The 24,056-nt window shown below is 37.7% G+C and overlaps 1 protein-coding gene and 1 long non-coding RNA gene across 2 annotated transcripts; one reads left to right on the top strand and one right to left on the bottom strand.

Moving 5' to 3' along the window:
• Positions 1–7,951: 7,951 nt before the first annotated feature.
• Positions 7,952–8,802, bottom strand: LOC111251288 (uncharacterized). The gene is made up of 2 exons (XM_022807728.2): positions 8,650–8,802; positions 7,952–8,374 (listed from the first exon to the last, which is right to left on the bottom strand). The coding sequence occupies exons 1-2, from the start codon at positions 8,659–8,661 to the stop codon at positions 8,138–8,140; spliced, it is 249 nt and encodes an 82-aa protein (XP_022663463.1). The 5' UTR covers positions 8,662–8,802; the 3' UTR covers positions 7,952–8,137.
• A 9,493-nt stretch (positions 8,803–18,295) lies between these two features.
• LOC147755368 (uncharacterized) lies at positions 18,296–23,238 on the top strand. Its single transcript, XR_015328378.1, has 2 exons — positions 18,296–18,441; positions 21,990–23,238. It is a non-coding gene; the product is annotated as an uncharacterized LOC147755368 (long non-coding RNA).
• Positions 23,239–24,056: the final 818 nt, after the last annotated feature.

Raw genomic sequence — 24,056 nt, forward strand, 5'->3', positions numbered from 1 at the left:
AATTGATATTCCTATATGTGATGCTTTTCGCTAGAATACCTTAGATTGCTGTCTTACATAAATTGTATCACTGTTATTATCACTTATATGACTATGCCTACTACCGTGAAACACTGATACACCAATAACTGGGCTCAAACTCAGTACTCTACTGAGCAAAAATGTGGAATTTGCATAGTTTTTTAAAGGGAGAAAACTACCAAAAACAAGCTTTAATTGTAAAGCATGGTAACGCAGATCCTTCCGACACGACCGGATGGATACCTTCAAGAAGGGATCAATTGTTTTAGCTGGATTATTTGCTAATTTAGTAACAAATGCTCGAACTTACCGCATGTTTGACGACATAGGAATAAATTACACATGCTTTTAAGAATATCGAATGTGAGATCCAGCCGATGGAGACTACCTCAATAAAACGAAGTGTTATTAACAAGTTCTGGAAGTGTTTTTATTGGGAAGCTAAGAAGTCAAATTACAATTGTTTACTATTTGATTCATGAATACTAATTATTTTAGATTGATGCCACTCTTGCCAGTTTACTTTTAAATATTTTATTTTTCAATAACTATCAACTGATATACGTTAGAAAGCAGCTTTTTTTTACACGCACAGACTTTCACTTATAGTTACATATTTCCTAAAGTTTCCTAAAGCCTTGGAAGTGTCAGGCCTTGAGAAGTACCTAGAAGTTAAATCCCAATACGCTCAAACTTAAAAGTAGCCAGTAAAATACAAAAAAAAGTTTTTTGTAATTTACTTTACTTTTCTGTATCGAATAAAAGAAACGTAGTAGTAAACATTGTAGCTTGGATGGTATGGCATCGACAGTACGTATCTTTAATTGGGTTTCGTAAAGAATCTAGCCCTATGATTTAGATATGCACTTCTTTTTTTAACTGAGGTTGATCCCTATTAAACGCTAGCTTTCTATATGATCGAGTTAACCTTAAGCAGAATTTTGATAGTCATTATCAGTAGCCCGGAAAGATACTCTCTAACCAAGTCATGAGCCGGCAATATTACGATATTGTACTGTATCGGAGACGGAAATTGATCATTGATCGTTATAAGAGACAAATACTAAATAGTGGTAAACGTTTTTTAGATAATTCTTTTCTCATGCGTGCAACAGACTATTTTCTACGTAGAACTGTTACAAGTTGTGCTAGAGTCCAACGAAAGCGATACTGATTTAAAATGGCATATAGAAATCGACCATGGAGCTCGTGGCAGCCAGCCGCCAAAAGAGGGCAGCACCAGTTCGATAACTTCAACGTAACCTCTGATCAAATTCGCTTTAATTAAAACGAGCAAGGCTGCTCTAGTGGCGAATGCATTCAGCTTGGCAGGCTTAACTTAACTGACTAAAGATAATAATCGTCAGCTCTCGGCCTTTTACTAATAACGTCATGGTACACCGGTACTTTCCCATGCAATACCGTATATATGGAGTGCGGCATCTACGTCCAAAACTGTATATTAAACATAAATATTTCAACGATTTTTTGCATGCGTTAAAAGTGCTATACCTAGCGGTCATATTTATTCAATGTACGCACCATTTACATAGATTACGGTCTTCATTCGAAATCGTAAATAAGAAATTCTCGCATCTATTACGCTTCATCACGTGTGTTACATTATTTTCCTGGCCAACTTGGTAGACGATTGTCCTCCGTTTCCGAGAAAGTTTTTGCCGTATAACATAAATCGGAACTTGGCAGAAAGACTAACGATAACTAAAGCATCCTTTTCAATAAATCTTACGTTATTCAGCTTCACATACTTTGTAGGTAAACATGATTTACATCTTTAGATGTCTGACAGAGGCTAAGGAAGAAAACCCCTCAGGTCCCTGTTAGTCTTTTTTCGTTAATAGTTTAAGCAGCAAACTTGAACGATCTGCTTCAATTTATGGCCTAGTTATTCACAAACCCTTCAAACAGTGTGTTTCTGTGCTGCCGAGGTTGCAGCAGTGTACGTTAACTGCGTTAAATGTAACAATCGTTGTATATGCGACAGTTGATAGTTTACATTGATAAAAAAGCTCAGGCGACATTATCGTTATATATAAAAGTAGAGCATCGATTAAGGGCCCGTGTAAATATGAACTTCACCCAACAACCTCTAATTTGCATAGACCTTTCTTTCTTTGCGTGCGGAAAAGAAAGAAGTCCTATGGAACAAATTCGAGCTGCAATATCGTATAGGTTGGCTGATTCGTTCCAAGCCAATCTAGATTCATTTCACACACGGATGCATTGGGTCGCAGAGTGCGTTGAATGGCTACATTTACGATTGGGTTTATGTTGCTACTGCGCCTCCAAGCAGTTGGTATTTCAACGCGTTGTTTAAGTCGAAGATCAGATGTAAGTAACTAACATATTTACACATACTAACATAGAGATACACAGGCGGTAGGCGTTTGATCATAGGCAGAAACGTTCAGCAGAGCTGACTGATCAGTCTATCTAAATAAACCTGGTATTTTAGGCACTAGAGATGAATTTATATTCACGTTAGTGTCATGAAGTCCGAATCGAAGCCTTTTTGGGGTTCTGAGAGGCTAAACTGCGGTGTCACGGTAGATGGGCTCCGTTAAATTAACGTATTTGTTAATGTTGAAACACGAAGTTGCAAGGAACTCGCTATGCTTATTTCAGAAAATCCCATTATTTCGAAGGATTTCAAAGTCCTAAATTAGTTGTTTTAATGTACCGTATTCAATTCCACCCACCTATCAGGATCGGCACAGCCGGAAGCAGACTGATAACACGCCTTTAGTTCCGGCGAGCTGTCGTAACTTTGATAACTAACTCACTCTGACTATTGAACAAATACGATGCGTAAACATAATAGAAACAGTTAAGTGTTTCACATGCAATAAATCGAGTGAAATTATGTTTGCACGCATGCGCTTAATTTAGCTGGCTTTAAATTTTGGGTCCCGATGATCTTGGTTTAGGACCCTTATCTTATGGGCAACAACTGAAGTTATGACAGCTGATTTGTTTAAGTACCTCACTTTTTTTTTTACTTATGTCACCTGGTACGTTTGGTTATTTTACTTAAACCAAACTTTCCTATGTCTTTATATATACATATAGTCTTGTATATATAACTGCATTATTTCTTGCCGTATGATGGAGCATTGATCTAATTATAATATATTATTATATCACGTCATCGAGCAATAATAATAACTCGTACTTGCTATTATCCGATAAGTGTCAACCAAAGTGCATTATTATTTGTTTTAGCCCAAGGACAAAATTTTCTGTATCTCTATGGATGTCATTTACTGCAGCTTATCTACACTATAGGGAATTGGAGTGGCCTTTTACGCCCCTGTTGATGTCTTTAACACACATTAATGGTAACCATGGCCTTACTTAAAAGAAACAACAAGCTGCAATCTACACCTGTAGTAATGATGAGATAAATATGGCTAACTTAATGAATGTACCAGACAATTACTTAAAATGTGAAGAAAAACTGTACAAATAAATCTTATCTTGCTATAATAAAACATAGTACGTTATCATTTCCGATTTACACATTCGTTTAATTCAGTTACATATTTAGTTTAGGTATTTATAAACTTAGTTTATTTTTTCCTATTCAACTCACTTACGCACCTTGACCAGACTAGGCCACTCTAGAAAGATGGAACTAGCTCATCAGAACCTATTAACTTAGAGTTCAAGTATTCTGTGTATATACAATAATAAATATCGTGTGCATTTGGTTTTTTTTCACATACTTGATAGTTCTGGCCAATGAGGTAGGGTAACTTCATAAACGCCGATGAAGATTAAACGGCGCTGAGAATGTAGAGATACAATTCGAGTATGAAGATTGATGACTGCACCTGTTTGAAACTGGCTTACGTTCGATCTCTAGAGGTTTAGAAATGGAGTAAATTGTCGTTAAGGCTACGCTTGTCTAGGTAAGGCTATGTGTCTATGCTGAAATTTAGCCCCTACAAACGAATATATCATATTAATAATTATGTAGCCAATAAACAGCTACGTAATTTATTTATGTTTCCATAAATGATTCGGGCCCGGGTGACGCTATCACCATTAGCAACATTATTTTTTTTCTAATTGTTCTCAGGTGTGAGATCTGACAACATCTACGAGCAGCGTATAGTCTGACGTTTATTCTAGCCATGCAATCCACAACCGATATAGGCAAAAGTTTCGTACTTTTCGTAGCTTTTTGTAATAGCTAATGGCGTAACCTTTGCATTCGTAGCCCCTTCCGTATCTTCCGGTGTAATTGCCGTAGCAGCCAGTGGAAGCGGAGTTAGCCAAACTGAGGGTATTACCCCAATTAGAAATTTCTAAAAAAATCGGCGACTCAATAGAAAAGATCTGTTTTCGAGGTTTACATTAGATACTTTTTTTTTGTTAGTCAACACAAGAAGCTTCAACAGGCAGCCCATACAGCGCATGTACGAATAGGTAGATGCCAACTCACCTTCAAATAGTACAGTTCTATTCTGTGCTTGCTATTCAAATCAAAGTAGGTAGTTATTATATGACAGTATTTTTGGCTATGACCGCGTCAACGTTCAAGGAGAAATCAGGAGTAGGATCAGGCACTTACTGCAATTAAAGGCCTCCTCGATAATGTGAATCTGTATATAGATTCTTCCTGTCTCTAAAAACATGAGAATTTTACATATATAGGTAAACTGCTGTATAATGTTAGTACTGATGTTAAGGCTGACAGCATAGCGTAACGTATGGTCGGCCTATTTGAACTTGTCGTGCCAATGTACGCAAACAAGTTACGCATTGAAAATATCTACTTCATGCAGAGCAGGAAATTCATGCATATATCTCTGCACAAGTTTGGGCCTGCACTTACGGCGTTGCTCGTCGATGTTTTGACAGAGCCAAACGTAAGACATTTGATTTGATGCCTATTGTATGTAACAGCTATAGAGAAGTGTGTTTAGCAGAGCGACTCCACAAAATGGAACCCAACAACCAAACGTCTCTAAGATTCTGATCAACAGCAGACTGAGACAAATCTATTTTCGATTATGGGGCCATAGCGGACGGCAGCATAGAATCACGCTAGACTGTTTCCGTAAGAAGGGCCTACGTAGCGGAAACTTTACCAATGCTAATGATTGTCTGAAATCTATTTAGGATCCAAAGTTTTACTCCAGCTTTGTCAGCTAGTTTAGCAACATTTCTGTTGAAAAAAAGGTAGGACAGAAAGTTTTTTTGCACGTAAGGATTGACCCTTGGTTTATTCATGAGACAGATAAGTGGATTGATATTCTGACGTTGAAATTCAACGGTCCGACTGACTTTGGCGCCATAGCAGCTACTAAATGGCACCGTAGATAGACGAATAATAAGTTGTATTTTATGCCACGAGGTGCCGATAGAAGAAAGCACGTTTTACCTTGAATTTTAATTACGATTGAATACAGAATTTCTATAATGAGAAAGGTTGAACCAATTTAAAAAATAAAAGAAGGTGTGAAGTCATCTTTCAGTGAGCTAAGGCGAGGGTTTAATAATAAATAATTACATACATACGATGATATACAATAAAATTCCAGGTTTGAGCCTTATAAGACATGTTTATCGTTCATGTCATTCTTGGTTTTATTGTAAGAAGGCTTGTGTAGCGTGAGATTTGCTTTCGTACTGTAATTTACTTACGTCCTTGAAACGGTAGCTCAAAGGTTAAGTCCTGTTGTGCACCAGAGCACCGCCTGGTTATTAGGCTACAATAGGGAGTACGAGCTTGCGCCTTACGAGGAAAAAATGCATAAATGACTCCGACTCATGGTAATAGTTATCTCCGCAATGCCTGCACAAATAATTCGGTCATCCTTTTGGTTCAATGAAATTCATAGCATTTCAATGGCGAGGTGCTATTTTCGATTATTTGTAGATGTCGCTATGCGCTGTTGATTTGTACATGTTAAAAGACCAGGGCTATATGAAATATTTTCAAGGCGGCAAAAAAAGAGTAAGATACGCAAATACATTTTTCGTATACTGATCACTGATACAGGATTCTACTATAGCAGGTTAGCAAACAAAGCTAACGATACCAATTTTGCCAGCAACAAGTATCATCAGTAGCATTGATATGCCAAACGCAACCTATATGTATTGAAAATTGCACCCATGTACCGTATTGCGAATGATAATACTAAACAATTCGGATTATCATAGTATAGGGGTGCCGCCCCAAAAGCTAACCCAAAAATTATCTATGAACCTCGGCAGATTACGGGAAACTTTATACGATAAAAACGAAAAAAAAAAAACCATTTCGGCGATGAACATGTTAGTACATGGCTTTTCTACCGCCCTCGTAACAACTGAGCATACGTAGACAGTCGTACCGCAAAGCACGACCGACACAAAGGATCGGCAAAACTCTCGTACTAGCATATTCGGAATACCGTACAATATATTTGAAACTACATGAAGCAGGTGAACGACATGTACAGAGAAGCAACGTTCTGTACCGCTTCAAGACGATACTAAAGGGTATTTATTTTAAGCTACGACAGCAGGCCGTTCCACCGCCCAAATCAAGCTCTTCTAATTGATTACAGTCAGAGAGTGGCCATAACGGCCCTCTAAACAGTAGTACATCTATGATAAAATTATCTGAGTTAATAAAATTAGCTAAATAAGACAAGCGTACGAGTTAGATGAAGGGGTGTATGAGCTAAGACATGTGAAGCTAAGATCATTTACTGACCAACGTTTTAGCTACCAGCCGTTTACGTGAGAAAAGTGCCTTTATTTTAAAATTTATTACCGGTATCGTAGTTTGGCATACCATCAACTGGTTTTCTTCCAGTACGAAACGAAGTGTGTCTATGCCCGGGCTTGAACGTAAATCATGACGTGTCCCTAAAGTGAACACGCTACATCACCCATTAAGCCATTATGAGAACAGATAGCGGGACCTTTTTAAATAGACAAATGCGCTATTCTGTTTCGAAAATTCCAGCGTGAAAAAAGGCAATGATTTATTCAGCACTTTGACTAGTGTTTATCAATTTTGAAGTAACTCTTTTCAGGCGTAATATGTCACCCCTTTTTTTCTAACCTCAAGGGTTTTCGTGAGATTTAGATTCCAATCTTATTTTAAGCTGTGCCCTCAACTTTGCTTCGTGTCAAATATTTTGCACTTCATTTGCTGGCTGTACGAACAGCATCGGGTCATTGTAGGCTATGACGAATGCGCAGGAACAAAAGCACGAGACCGCCAAAGAAGAGCGCATCAAAAAACCAGTACTGGACAATTAGCACGGGAAAGGCGTAAAAAACTGATGAAGTCTTCAGCCTTCTTTACAAGTTCACACTATATCTTGGAAACAGTTTTGTGAAACACTTTATGGGCTGCAAAATGGGATTTACCTACGGTTTTACGTCCCGTCTTTAACGGTTCACAGGATTTGTCTGTTCTAGATAATGGTGCTAAGCGAAACTTTATGCAGAGACACAACTTCCACACTTTTTTTTGCGAGGAATTGAAACACATCGTTTTTTATATTTTTGCTACGGTTAAAAATTGTTATGCAAATTTGGCCAGTAAATGGCAATAATATACTTTTAATGAACAAAAAATGGGTAAAAGTAGTTTATATATATAATAATATATTATATATATAGTATATATAATAATAGTATTATTATTATATATAATGAGATTTCAATCAGTTCAGAAACTTTTTGAGCAAAGACATAAGCTTTTTAACCTAAGCTAAAAGCTACAATTCTATGCAGTAAGTCTTCTATGAGTTTTGTTAGTTTTGGCTGATTATGACCAGCACATTGATACTAATAGTGATAAATAGGGTAGAAGGCTGTTTAACACTTATTAGATATGTACAAGCAATTAATGACATTCGAACTTCCTACACATACGAAACTTAAAACAACCACCACGTTTTTACAACGAATCAAGAGTTTTTTTTTTATTCAAATTTATGTACATTTCTACATATTCTCTTCTGTTTTTGTGTAGCGTAATAGTTGGTCGTAGTCTTGGGACGAGCTATCTATCGTGCAGCGTTCCGATCAGCTACGTCTTTACTAAGGCAGCTGACTATGTTGCTTGGCGATCATACAATTCCTAGCCATGATATCCACCATAACCGCCGTAACTTCCGTAACCGATCCCATAACCCTTTCCGTAACCGCCATAACCGGAGCCGTATCCACCGTACCCGCCATAACCTAGGCCATATCCTCCATAACCCCCATGTCCGCCGTAGCCCCCGTATCCGCTATAGCCCCCGTATCCGCTATATCCGATGTAACCGGCGTTAGCGACGCTAACAAGCGCAAGCACCACGACGAAAGCCGTCATCTGGAATACGTGTAAAAATCAATTGAAAGAAATAGTCTGGGGTCCTCGGTCGCGATGACGTCAGATCAGATGTAATGATCATTGTTGTCGTTGGCTTTAAAGACGACTTAGCATTGACCTCAAACAGACACTAGAATTGACGAAATCGACAATTATTTTTAGAGATCGGTAACAAGAAAATAGATCCTTAGAAAAACAATGGAAAAGCCTCGACCAAGAGCTACACGTTAGAGGCGTGTAATCAGAAATTTACGAGACTTGAGAACGGTACTCACGATAAAGTTCATGATATCGTTGCTTGATGGGCTTAGTATGCAATAGAAGGAAAGCTTCTTTGTGCTGTTGTTTCATTGTGGCTTGCGATCTGTTTTATATACTCTCCGAAAACGGGTTCCCCCGCGGTGGAAAGCGGTTCTCACAATGCGGCTGGTTGTGTCGAGTGACCAACGAAGCGGTGACTTCAATCAGCGTGGTTCTTCGAAGTGTAAGGGAAAGCCTAGTCGTTATGACCACACAGTTAGTTGCTGGAGACATCAATGGGCAGGACCAGCAATATTCTGGATGTGGAGGCATAAACCATTCAAAGCCGGTTCGTATTTCTGGGGCCAGTACCCACTTCTTTGTTACATCCGTTGCGGTTGTTTCCGTTCAACGCCGTGATCACGTGCTATGACGGACCGTCAACCGGTAACTTTCATCTGCCTCAAAAACTAACTTCAACCGAGCACAGTTTGTTTGTTTTTGTCATATGATATTGTGATAAGCAGCTCGGTACTTAGTCAACCCGCTTGACAGTAGCGTTGTATTTTTGCTCATCTAAAGCTTGTTTCAGCTGCTATATATATATATATATATACATATAAATAATATTATGCTTAGCTTCTTAGTGCAGAATTATAGACGGCATTATGGTAATTTCATTTGTCATTAAATGATAAGGAGTTCTAAGACAACTGACGTCGCTTGTCTCGTAGACTTTGGCTGATACGATTCTGGTGCTGGAGATTTTGAGTCGCTGACAAAAATTCTAGCAAAATGGGGATTAACCTTTATAAAAATGTACTTTTATTTTACTTTAAAACATATCCGCCATCTTCCCACAATAGTCCTCGTTAATAGTGAAGTTATGATTACTTAGTGAGTTGTTATTGGACCATTTGTTACAAAGAATTTAATAAACCATTGCTGCAAGGATCTTTATTCTAGGAAAGCGTCAAAAGACTTATTCTGTACCTTAACTTTGTGTAAATGCTCTGTACTTAATAGACGTACAGCTATGTCCGTCTCTAAGTAATAGTTCACTAAATAACAATTTACCTTGGGAAAAACGCCTAAAAGATCTATGAGTTAATGTGACCCACGTCGGTAATCGACTCGCACAGGTCTCTGACCAGTGTTTATTTGTGTCTGACAAAGTGTGTCTGACATGTGTTTGTTTACTAAACTCAGGAACCTATGAGGTAGTTCCGGCTCGAAACGAGGCGTAGAGACATCTTGTATTGTAGTAAGAGTCGGGCGCCTGAAAAAGGCTTAACGGTAGTACCAGACATGGAATCCAGAAACATCTGTTTAGATACCAACCGTGAAGTGAACAGGCCGCCAGTGCTGCTTGATACGTACATGACATTAAAAAAATGTCAAATATACGTACATTCCAAGTTCAAATAACCTATACGTTTCCTATTTTAACCTACAACGCGACAGATTATCCTCAATAAAGAGCCCATCTACTATGCACGCAATATACGTTTTTTAATCAGTTAAACAATAATGCTTAGCAAAATTAAACGTCAAGGCAAATCCGCGGATTCTTTTAAAAAATCCTATCAGGTTCATTACAGAACAATATTCCTACTCAACGGTAAACGCGCCCAGTTATATGAGATACACTGTTTTGGCGTTGTCTTAGTGACCAAATAGTAAGTTGACGGTCGATTAAATGTTTCAGCTAACCCCCTTTCGAATATTGAATTTACTGCTCATTATTCTAATGAGTTGTATAAATAAGAAAAAGCATTTTGTAAACGACCATAAAAAGCTCAATATTTGATCGTTAGTACTTTTTAGTTAAATAGCTAATTAGCTGAAGAAAAGAAACACGCATAATATCTAGAAGACGTGTTCATCTTACACACATTGTGTTTCCGTTAAAAATACATATTAAGAAACACTTTTTAATAAATACGAAATGGCAACTGACTACCCGCTTTGTAGAAAACATAGTCCCATTCAGATCATCATATCATCCTGGCAACACAAAGGTAACAGTCAATCACAAATATTTTTAAACATGGAAACCTCTTATTGGCTAATTGTTATCCGAATACGTGGAAGATGACAAATTGGCCTAAATGGCGACATTGCAAACATAACTTACATACGTTCTCCAGCAATCTTTGGAACACTAGTAGTATTATTAACGGAGGTCGAAAGTTTAAAATGGACAGATTGGCCTGATATAATTGGGCCTGGAAATTCGTCGTCGTAAGCTTGGAAGTGGAACGCAAAGGCTTCGCCCCTGGTTTCCTCAGCACAGGCACGTGGTCGTTATCGACTCATTCCCGAAGGTCCACTTGGTCCATTGAGATTCAGGGTACTGATAGTCTCTTACTATTAAAGAACTACTGCACCAAAAAGATGTCCTTTTACTATGTAGCATATTTTGTAAAGCCCATTCAAGTTGAATAGTCTAATGAGCAGTGAACAGGATAATTTTTGCACCGTGAAATTATAGCTCGGAAGTGAACTCCTCTGCAGTGTAACTTATAAAAAATAATGTTATTACCGTTTCTGGGCATCTAGCTGGTTTCTGGTTCCATGCCGTGGTGGCATTCGTTTTTACTTTTGAATCAGGACAATGTGATTGGATTACGTACAGGGGGACATGTCGACGCTTAAGTCACAAAATGTGAACCCAAGCCTTTTTCAATAAATGATCCAAGAAGCGATATCAATAGTAGAGCTTCCTTATGAGGAGCTTAATTAGGGTTGGTGCATTTTCTAGAACAGGCCTTACTGCTAACGTGTTCATCCGGCGCTTCTACCGACAGCCATCGCTCTAAAAAAGGCCGATCGTTTGAATTGATCTCTTTAGGCAGTCCGGCGTTTGAACAATACGACAGCCTTCAATGCTTCAAGATAATTAGAACCCCCGCTGCTCGGCCCATAAATCTGAGCTTCCTTTTGCTGAAAGACATATTCTAATGGTAAATGTTACTCTTTTGTTTGATGTTTGATCTGTGAAGGTAAACTAAATACTTAGATTGCTTTTGACCCCACATAAAGTCTATGTGTGCTGTACGTATACCTCATACATATGTCGTGGTTGTTGTATGAGTCTACTTAGGCTCGCATAGGCTTATGACAATCTATGTTACGCAAAACCAATTAAAATTAAATAATTAAATTTTAAAAATGGACTTCATTAGAAGTCGACTTCTGTAGCTGTTCCGTACTTTTACTCACAAATAAGGATACAGAACAGGACATTTTCAATGAGTTCGGAGTGCTGCACCTTGACCAAACCCTAGCAACGATAAAACGAGCCTTTATTGTCTACGAATGGCCATAATTATCGACTACAACACCACCCGTCCTCCACTGTCCTTGTTATTAACTACTATTGTTATTTAAGCGTATAAACTAGTGTTACTTGCTATTCATATAGCAGAATAAGGAAAAGTGTGCAGAACAATTATTTGGTATTTATAAAAACGACACAAGCAATGATGACGGTGCTAGTAATCGTAAGTATATCTAATATACCGTTCACAAGAACTGACATATAGAAACATGCTCATACACAACTAAAATACATGTCGCGAACGAACGCCTGTAAAAGTTGACCTTGTAAAAAGTTCGTTTCCAATTTACGGCAATTTTACGTTCGTAAACTCCTAAACGCGTGGAAAAGTCGACAGCGACCACAACAACAATTACGAAGTCATCGTTATGTAGCATTTTTGTCCGTGCACAGATTTAATCGTCGACAATTATGCCGTCACGTTCTGGTCACTGCCACTAATGTGAACTTAAATGGTTGCGTCAAAAATTGTTAGTTAATTTGCCGAGCTAGCATTCATTATATTTTACCCCATCCAACCCCCAATTCTGCCGATCCGCCACTTCGTCAGTGCATTTGCTGGCTGACTTCATTGCTACATCATCCATTCACGCCAATGGGAACGAAGCGTTATTAGTATCTCTATTTGATTCGCTATAGAACGTCCGTGTCTAAACGTTTCCGGTTCTATGTGAGTATATGACATATGCGGGAACAAACAGATACAGCGGAGGTCGAAAAAATTTGTCTACAACAACTCGAATTCAGCAGGAGTTTTTTGCCAGGTCACATCGTTGTGTTTATTATTATCGTTATTACGACATGTAGTATAACATTTTGTCTACAACAATGTGTCGGCACAAATGTATATGCGAGTAAATAAATAACGACGTTAATTAGAATTAGACGAAACTAAGTTTCAGTAAAGGGTTGAATAAATCGATTTTTGATATCTGGGTCGGGAAATCACAACGATGCTTCAGCATACCGTAATATAGCGGTATAATAGACTACGGTATCTGATGGTATAATGTCAGAAATAGCGAACGTGCAGGGTAGGTGTTTACCCGTGTATGAAGTGGAGGCGGACGCACAGAAAAAAAATATATATATACTTGGAAATACTATTTTAGGAATAAAATGAAGTCCTTATGATGGATTATGTTGGATTGCCTTTCTCAATTATAAACTTACCGACAATCGAAACCGTAAGCAGGTCAGGATACATCGATAATTTGCTTTACCATACATGTATTTTTTATACAAATGAAGAACAACAACCAATACAATAATATTGGTATAATAAATAACGACAAGGTTCAGGCCTGTCCATGTTTTCCTGTTGTTAAATATATAGAAAATTCCTTAATTAAAAAATCATTCCGATTGAACGGATAGCTAACTGGAACGTCGCTACCAAGACCCGTTAAAAGGTGTTTGAACAAAGTATAAGCACTTATGACCGCAAACAAAGACCAACATATATCTAACAAAAATTTTGTAACGCCAAGTCAAACTGTACACGAGAGTATGCATTTGGTTGCCGAGTTCTGAGACCCAAAGTCTCAAGGTAAAATATAGCAAAACTACCGTTCGCAGCATTATGGCTGCCACTGGTGACAACGTCGGATACGTGCACTTTCATTGGCAAGCAGATTGTTCTTTCGCTGGGTGCTGGGTCGACAGCAACAACAACGGTAATTGCCACCAAAGCGGGACAGGATCACACGTAATTGCTATAAGAAATGACTTGTTTAGAAATATTGGAACTTGTAAAACTAAAATTAACTAAAATAGAACTTCACTAATGCTCGATATATATATATACATACTTACTTGGACTTCTGACAAAAGCGGATTATGATTTAGATAAACTAGTCACTACCGCCAGTTCACCCATTTTGTAACAAACACTACATTAAATATGGTACCATGAACAAATTCTGCCTGCAGTCTGACTGTGTTTATCGATTAAATCGAAAGCTTATCGATTATTGTAAATACCTTACAATACAGTAAATAAAACTTATTTATTTACGTATTTTAGGGCTATTTAATTACGTTGCTAAAACTAGCTACATTATAGAATATTACTGTTATTCATAATCGATCCGATTCAAAGAACTCCGTTCTTTTAGCAAAAAAAAAAAAAAAAAAAAAAAGTCTATCCACAGGTTTTATACTGGCCTGGCAAAAATTCTCAGTACTATCGATTGCGAATAGTTTGAATCAGTGACTATAAAATCTGAAGAAGTCGATGCTTGGATAAATGTATATCCATCCGTGGAAAAAAAAATAATTCGTTGGAAAACAGTTGAAGTGAGTGATGACCTGGTGACTTGTTGGTGAGGCCCAAGATGCATCTATGGCTATAATGATGAAGAACGACGGTTCAAAACTGGGTATATGGTCTCGACTGTACCGCCAATACAAATGAATGTCATTTTATATATACAGGATAGTTTAAAAACAAAATTAAGACATGAAATATAATCAAAACTTGCGCCTCGGGCGACCAATCGTCAACGATAAAGTTATTTGATACTTGCTAGAAGTTACAGCCGATAATTTCTGAATATATTACTATTAATAGTTTTGTTCAACATGACAAATACTTACTACCAAGCGTTGTTAAGTTGAAATTTCTGTTTTCCAAGAATAAGTCGATTTAGAGCGTTTGGCTTTTTAGGTTAGTGCAAAAGTTTCTTCAGTATCTTTGCCACAAATTAACCCTTTTCTGCCTCAGAGGTTTTAGAAATGAAGGCGCATCGCGATCGAGTCAGAATCGTATTGATTTATTTAATAAAAAAAAAGACAAACGTTAGACAAAAAAGTTTAAACGGCCTGAAGTTCGCTACAGAATGCCCTTTTATATCAAGACTGATCAACCCGTTAGAGCACCCGACTAGAATGGCTAACTTTTTCATGACTATTTAAGTTTATCATTTGGTGATATAACATTAAAAAAGAGTTTTTAGCGGCTTTCCGTGTATATATGTATGTATTTAATGTGTACAATGATAACTATTACTGGACTGAAGTTTAAGTGCTACGTAAAAAGTTAGCCAATTATGGAAAAATAAGATGATTCGAAGATGTTTAGTATGGACTGTTATTTCAATAACCAAAACATTTTATCTATTGTTTATTTGTGGTGCGTGTTACCAACTGGCGCACTTATAAATGTTCGCTTAGGACTATTTGTCAATCGCACGTTGAAGTGGCCTCATCTCAAACGTCACTATGCTTAAACCTTGTTTCTAGATAACTCCAGTTGTATAGTTTTTGCGTCTAGCTAAGACTATAAAGAATAAAATTTATGAAGTAATAAATTGTGGCAAAAGGTTCGTTATATCATTCGGCTTCAGAAATGTGTATTTTAAACTATACGCCCTGGCTGGCATAGATGGCCACCGAACAAACAAGGAGTGTTTCTAAAATCCGACGGACCCAGTTATGCACTTAACGACAGTGCCTTAAAAGTCCAAATTTCAACTGAACTAAAAATGGTCTAATAAAAGTCGGAATTTTCATTATAATATATTTATTTATTTAATAATGTGTGTAGGCTAGCTGAATAAGCAGAATCCTTTTGCAAGCACTTAGGCTCACGACGCTTCGAAACCAAAGAACTGTTGGACGTGTGTCTGAGAATAGCTAGCGTATGCAGAATTCTCTATTAGAAATAAACATATTTAGCAGCCACTCACGCTAAACGAAAAACACTGTATCATGTAACATCTTTAGCTTTAAAAGCCAGTATTTTTGTATATTTAAATATCCTCGCACTATCACACCATTTATAGAGGCAATGTCACTTTTCGACTCTGCTAAAAACAACAGCTGCCGGTGGCTACTCTGGTTCTTGCCCATCTTCAGTGGTAGCTTCTGCGCGCTTTTTAAGATTTCTGGGAAGTCTCAATCTATATATTTTGAAAGCAATGCCCTTGTGTAGTCCTTTATACTTCTTTGCCTGCGCCATGTCGGCCTATGTACTTTATGCTAACAATTAGAAACGGTATTCCTCCAAGGCCTTCCACTTTATTAATGCCACATAACAAATAAAAGGATCATAGCGCCTAACGTATTTACTACAACATAACTAAAGGGAGTAAAACTTAGATGTCTTAACTAAGAACTACTCAATAACCTCACCTTTGGGCATATTTAAACTTAAACTCCTTTTCAAAAAGGTAGTCTTCATTAATTACTATGAACCAGCTTATTTATTTAGGTACATATTTCATGCTAGTTTAAGTTGGAAGCTGCGCGGGACGAAAATTGCAGTTGGATTGTCTCTTGTTGACTCGTTTGCTCCTTGGACGCTTCATTTTGTATTACGTGTTTATATCACACATTTTTTAGCCGATCACGTCTGTGGTACATGGAGCTATTAAGCCAAATATTCTAAACATATTTACTAAGCAAAACCGTCTTTGTATACCGTACCTATTTCGTCGCTACTTATACTTCATGTCGCTTCCACATCTACGAGTACGCACTAAATATTCACTTAACGAATTCGCGAAGTTCTATGTGTCGATTCGCACAAAGGGTTGGTCAGCTACGGCGGACCGTCCGTCCATCACAATGGTAAACCAGCATGATTTATCGCTGATGCCTTTTGCTCTGTGCTAGCTCTACGGCAGCTTCTCATTATCATACACTGAAACGTGTGGAAACATCGGATTCAATGGCAAAAGTCCCGCTGGCGAACGGCATCCATTCAGTTACCCCGATAAATAACAAAGACACAGTGAAGATATTATGCTAGCTCTTTAAGTTAACAACTGCTAACAGTACATACGGGTATCGTACCACATTAACGGAAATTATAGAATTCCAAGTCTGACAATCTTACCATCGTACGGAGGATAAGAAATTTAGGCTGAAGTCTATTTATTTACTTATTTAGTAAGATAATGAACAGTTCAGGCATATATAACTAAGGTGTATAAGGCAAACGTGAAAAAATAGAAAAATTCACTACATATTTTTCAATACTCATGTCAAAATTTTAATAAGAAATTCATATTACCTATAAAATAGTAAAACGATACATAATATTTTTAAGAGATACATAACGCTTTGTGGCTTACTTTAGCTATTTATTTCCTTAAATTAATTTCTCAAATGCATAAGGGCAGATCAGCATAAGCTCCCGTAATGCTACAAATCCCAACAGCCCTCGCAAGTCGTCTTATCCAGAACAGAGGCATTTGAATTCAGTTAGTACTTATTGATAACGACAGAAATCGAAAGAACAACATATTTACTATCATGATCACTCTCTGTGACATGAGAGAACAAGAAATATTTAAACCAAAAGTTATTTCTTAAACGAATATAAATACATACGCTTTTTTATTGTAAAATACAGGTTCACACGAAGGACACTCCCTCGACATCTTGCCTACTCGAATATCTTGGTTCGTAGACTCAGCTAGAAGATGACAGTTTTAGGTTCAGTTAAACTGTAAGAATTCCAAATTAACTGAAAGTTAGGATGGGTTAATGTAGCTGCCTTTTTTTTTTTAAACCATGCTCGAGGAACGCAGTTTTACTTCTAAGATTGACTGGGCCTCGCGCGTAGCTTGTAGTTAAGGTTTCTACTACGCGCAGAATTGAAAGTCCACTCAGTCAAAGTACCAACTGGTGGGACACTCACGACAAACAAAGGCCAAAAGAACGACTTGCTTGCCAATGATCTCCTTGAAAGGCCTATTCTAGAGTGCAATGCAGTATCTTGCCAGAAGTTCAACAGAAAAGTGATAAGCGGCCATCGAGAAGTTAAGGGGATAATAGTAAGGCGAAAACAGAATAAGTATGCAATTACCACTTTTGCCTTAAGCGTATTTCGAAACACCAACTTTGTTCATTTCATTTCTGACACGGAAGACTTGAAGTAAATGCTGAAGAAGGGAATGCTAGAAGTGAATTATCCAGAATAACCTAATCAATGTGGACGCTTTATTGAAGTTCTGGATACGTTTAGCGTCAGTCAAAGCGAAAAAAATGATATTTTCTAGGCTATTCTTTATTCTGGTAACTGTTTTACACCTTTGTTCGCCTGGAGCAGAGGAAATGTTTAATCTGTGAACGAGGCCGCCCTGTAGCGGAGGCAGTCAGCGCTAATGATAAATAAGATATCGTTAACGTACAGAATAAAGCAAAAAGGGCCTCTTATAAGGCCTTGGGGAATGCCTACTGACAGCGTACGCTTACCAAAAGAGATGTTTGAGTCTCTTACTTGCGTAATTCTACTATATGAGCAAGATAAGAACAACGTGCCAGAACCATTGTCTACCCAAGGTGACAAAATAATGTTTAGACTATGCTATGTTACAATGAATCAAAGACTTTGGAGACATCAAGGAAGGCGTCGCTACTTTGAACTTTACATTAAACGAACTCCATTATATCACTGAGAGCTCACTCGGTTCATTGGGATTTATGGAACGTATATTGGACGCTTGCAAGCAGACTGTGAAAGGGAGAAAATCTAGTAAGTAGAACGATTGCATCCCCGTATTTGACGCTATTTGTTGTTGGCAGAAAAACAAAATTGCTCGTTACTTCCGTTAAGCGTACTGTGCCATACTAATTAGAGCTGGAACTAACATAACAACGCAAGGGGCCGCCCTTAAATTTAGTCGATCTGCGGTTATCGACAAGTATACCTTCTTCTGTTTTGTTGGTTTACACGAACGATTATAAAAATAAAGTACCTACAGAAAAACCTAAAAAAAGTATCATAATCATAGATGCAGGCCGAATGTTCGGTCCTGTTCTGAACGCGGCTCAGACATAAACTAGCAATAGTTAACTAGAAAATCTGATTTGTTTTCAAATAACAATGAGTGTCCTAATATGAGAATACTAAGTGTCCGTGATATATTTAAAATTTAGTCTCACAAGGGTTATTGCTTTTTGCCGGAATATCAACGCTGTGCGGTTCAAACCGCTATAAAGAGAAATTTGAAAATTAGCGCCAAGTAGCACAATGGCAGTTCTTTTCTCAATTCACTTAACGCACTTATTTTAGTTAAGGACAGCTTAGTTGATCAGATCCTACATTATTTACTTAGTTTACTAAAACTTTAGAAAATATGCATTGCCGACCCGGGCAATGCATAATATTAATGCCCGACAAATACGGGGTTTAACAGCTGCCAAGAAAGCTCCGCCATACACTGCACAACATGTGTGATTAAATAAGTGAAGTCTTGAACTGTTTCTTCTAGTATCAAATATTTTAATATCTTATTACCCTAGAAGTCTATTCTACATTCATATGCCCGTAATAAAAAGTGATCTAATTATATAATATTTAACTGTGAGCCTGATCGATGCTCGTGTGATAAAATTTGCTGAAATAAGCTCAGTTGGCTCCGATACGACCTCTACGAAACTTTGCATATGAAATTTCAAAAGTTCCATAACGAGTGTGCCAGATTAAACAACGTGAGTAACGTAGTACATTAAAACCCGGTGCGATTACGACACCTAGTCTATAATTAGAATGAGCACACTAGAAAAAGTATACCCATACGCGTTTTCTTAGTTGATCTTCTTTCGAACAATTTCACAGTCCAATCTGTTATTGCTCATTTGAAATTTAAAATTGTCTACCGAAAACTAATGAAACACCATACTCGTAATGCAAATGAGATTCCAGTTTCAAAAGGAGCTATATATCTGATGTTTAGAAAAAAAATATTAAGTATGAGAAGATTGGGATAAATCCCCGGAGCGGCACTCTGCTTAGTTTTTTTGTTAAGTCTAGCAAGCAAATAAACATTCCCGAGAGAAATTGCAGCATATAAAACACATAACCTATTCATCAGTATAGAATCGATTACCTTACGTGCAGTCGAATAACAGATGGTCTCGTGTCCTCATTTAACTGTTCATCCTGTTATGATGTAGTGAGTTTGCCCCTTTGAAGACCGTGCTGCTCCTCACCCGAATTATCTAACAGGTAACTAGGATTTAGTTCTCTTTTTGTTATAATAAATATGTTTATCTACTTGGCAGAACGACTTGAAAGACATATTGATTAAGCTACGCATCAACACCCTCACTACGTGCGTGTCGTTCAAATAATAAAAAAAAGAAGTCTCTTGCCGGTGGAGCGTACTGACGAGTATGGCACACGTAAGGATATGTACATAGTGCCATAAAAGTCCTCCAAATCGTGGGACTAAGATCATACAATGAAAACTTGATTCTAAACGAAATCTATAATTGGACGCGTCAATCAATAAGCAGTATTCCTCATGACAGTAGCATAACCGTGAGAACCGTTTTCAGCTTTTCTACATAGGAAAAGGTCTAACAAAGCGTATAGCGTTCATGTGATAAAAATCAAGGCGCATGTGCAATCGAGAGATATATTGTTAGCTTTGTCATGCCAAGCAGAAAAGCCCTCGATTTATCATAGACCGTATGCTACAACCAAGAAATGTTATATAGCTAAGGCTCTAAAAACTCTAATAACAAGGAGCCCCCACGAAATGGAAGCGGGCAAGTGATAATCTAAGCAAGCTCTTTCAGACATACATGTACGCCGACTAAGAAACTACAAAATGTCGCTACCAAAAGACCATAGCACGCGCTGCGGCGTTTGGTGCCTATATGCACGCATGAGGTATGTTTCTGGGTAGTGTGGCTACCAACAACGTTTGCCACCATTATCACTACCAAGAGATGGACAGATGTTCTGCTGTTGATCTACTTTGCGACGGCTAGAATTCATGATACTGCGACTGAGCTCTATCAAGGTGCATGTGACGGTTACAGTCACCCCTGTCATATTTTTACATTTCCTGTCTGATTTTACATGGGGTGGGGCGAGGGGCAGTAAGGACCGACGGACTAACGGGAATGCTTACGGGGACATCATAGGGTGTCATTTCATACAAAAAGATATCCCCTAGTACGCCCTTGTGAGAACCCTTCTCGTCAATAGTAGGCTGACAGATAAAGGTCGCTCGTTCCAGAGACGACGACTTTGTGTATACAACAAATAATTTGTGCTTGTCCTGCTCTCTGCTGTACTTTGATCACAATAAACGCTGCTTTAGCTGTAAGTATATGCGTTCTGATGTAGGATATACGGGCACAGTACATATTCGTATTGGGCATAGGGGATAGTTTTATAAATGCGGGGTTCTAGCATGGTCACTTAACTAACAATCGTCAGAAAAACTTCTACGACCAGCGAATAGGATTGAACACAACGAGAGAGTCTTTCTCTTGAAGTTTCGATTCAGTGGTGTACAGCGCGTGTTTAATAACCTGGAAAAGTGACTTGATGCTCAATAAAAAACTAAAAAATGATTTATCGATCGCCTTTACGAACACACTTCCGCAGAATACGATAGTGCAAACTTTTTGCATAGACTCATACTGACCCATCAATTTTTGACAGGTTGGGACTAAAAAGACGTTTTTAGCCGTGATTACCAAGCTCAATGTACGACTGACCAAGTTCCAACTGGCTGTATTTCAAAAAATTCGTTGTACATAGTATTATTAGCAAGATCAAAAATGGTTCATCAATTTCAAAATACCAAATTTTAGCGAAAATTACGATTTATATGACAAATATCTTTTGGATCCATACATTAGTAGTGATAAATGATCGACTGCATATCGTTATAGATTTTGATTTCCACAATGATAGCTCTGTTCTCAATGTCGAAGTAGTTGGCCTATGAGAATCTGGATTAAAGCTATTTTATATGTTTATACCGTTATACTCCTTCCTCACCCGTAACCTTAATGCAGGGGTCGAGGAGTTCGAGGTACTAAGCATGTTTTTCTTAGTCTACGATATTTCTAACTCCACACATAATACCATTAATTTAAGACATTCTTATCGCACTAGTCGCGACGTTTATGTCACACAAAATTTCATAACTATATAGAATCATATATGCTTATGTCTTCTTAAGATACTGAATCTTAGTAATACAACCCAATTCTTAGAAGCAGAACGATCATCGCTTTTCACACTCTGTTTTTACGTAATACGTTATGTATTTCCAGCTCATCATTGTTCTTGTTACTGCGGCTGTTGTTAGCCTCGCCGGTTGCCTTGGGTTCGGGAAGGCAGGATTTGACCTAATCGGTTATGGCGGATACGGCCATGGCCTTAACTACGGCCACGCTAGAGACAGCTATGGCTGTGATTATGAGCATCCCGTAGGGCCTTCTCTTAGGGAACAAAAAGTAAACCAGGACATCATGGATTCGGCTAAAATTATGTACTTGGCTACGGAAAAAATATGGACGTTGACTTGCTTACGGCCACAGTTTTAGTTTCTACGGTTAATCGTGGCATCTCGTTAGAGTACAACACACTAATTAATCAAAGGAAGAATTAACCGGAAGAGAATTAATGGCTTTTCAATTTTCTATAGGTACATTGCTTTAGTACTGTAAGTGCAATTTGTGATGCGTTTTTAGTTACAAATAGCTCTTGTTGATTAGGTAAGTTACATTTTGAGATGATGCGTATTAGGGTAGGACGGGAACGATGCGAGATGCACTGTCTATGTCTCGTAGGGTGCTATAAATAAGATACAAATAGTTACAAAAGGTTTAACACAGTTGCCTAAACGGCTTGTTCCGAGCTTACATGAAAAGCTAGGCCTCAAAATCAGTCAATCGAAAGCTCAGCTAAATGATTAAATTTTAGCAACTCAGATTGATTTATACTGCGAGTAACTGGGGGTAGCATATTCTGTTAATTCATAGATTGTTGTAGTAATTAAACAAAAGAGATTGGAGAATGAACAACGAGTCATGGCGTCAAAGAGTACCTCAAAATGGACTGCGCAGTATTCCAAATAATGCCTGGACTTAACTTGCGTCTATTGTTGGTGCCCAATACGTATGATTTTTTTCTTCTTTCTGATTAATTGTAAGAATATATAAGTCGCATATATTTTTCATTAGACCTGACATTTGACTTGAAGAGTATTCGAGACTTTGCAATTGTTTCTTTATCGTATTCTATAATTTACTCACCTATTGAAAGAGAAAACGAATGGTTTTAACCTCTATGTACACAGGCTATAGATCGCCACGTTATGGACTATGACCGAGCGAATAACAACTATTACGTAAGCGTTGTTGAGTTCGACTGACGGATTGTAACAAACAGTTTCATTAGTGTACTGCTAAGTGTATTTAAGCTATTCTTTGAAATTCTATTGCTTTGCTTACAATAGACAATGATGCCTCTATCAAGGTGAAAATAAATTTCAGACTCGTACGTAAGGAGTATAAATGACATTTAGAATTTTTTTTTAAACATACGTAACCTCACAGTGGATCAGAATGAGAAACTGAATAATGTCAAAAAATCACCAAATTAACACTAAGGATCTCACGGTTATGAGTATGACACCTAGTTTATCCCACGGCCGAAATTGTGCATTTTCTCGATCGTGTTAATTTATACATTCATTATCGTGATTTTTTAATGATTTACAATTCACGCCATGTTCATCGATGATGCACACCTCTAAAAATCGTACAGCACTGCATTTAAAAATGCATTCAAAAAACAACGGCAGACTACTCGGCCCGCAAAAAAGACGACCTACTTTTGGTGTAAATGAATGCACCTTGATAATTCCTCTATGGCTGCTATAGTGGCTTTTCAGTAGTCTTATGCAAATAAACCAAAATCAACTTAAAACATGTATAGGCTTAGATTATCTATGGATTTCGTTGTGAGGTGACGAATTCAAGCTTTGAGAATATTATTTCTGTTATACTTGACCAAGTTTATTAAATCATCAATGAAGTAAAAAAACTGAGTAGTATAACAGTTATCATTATAGCATAGGGACGCTACCGCAAGTTTATAAACGTTTTCTATGACAAGTTATTGCGAGTAATAGCGACACTATTGTTTATTCTGTCAGCTCTGTTTTCTTTTGCATAAAATTATTACTTTATTTCTTAAATTCGATGTAGTTATTGATCTTTTTCGGTTAGTACTACCAACAAGTTAATAACATGTGATCTACCTTATTCAATTGAACGCCGCGATCACACCGAATTTTGGCGCGCATTTACTCGAATGAACAATGTTGTATTTGT

This window comes from Varroa destructor, unplaced genomic scaffold (assembly GCF_002443255.2).
Source record: "Varroa destructor unplaced genomic scaffold, Vdes_3.0 BEIS01000005.1, whole genome shotgun sequence".
NCBI lineage: Eukaryota > Metazoa > Arthropoda > Arachnida > Mesostigmata > Varroidae > Varroa > Varroa destructor.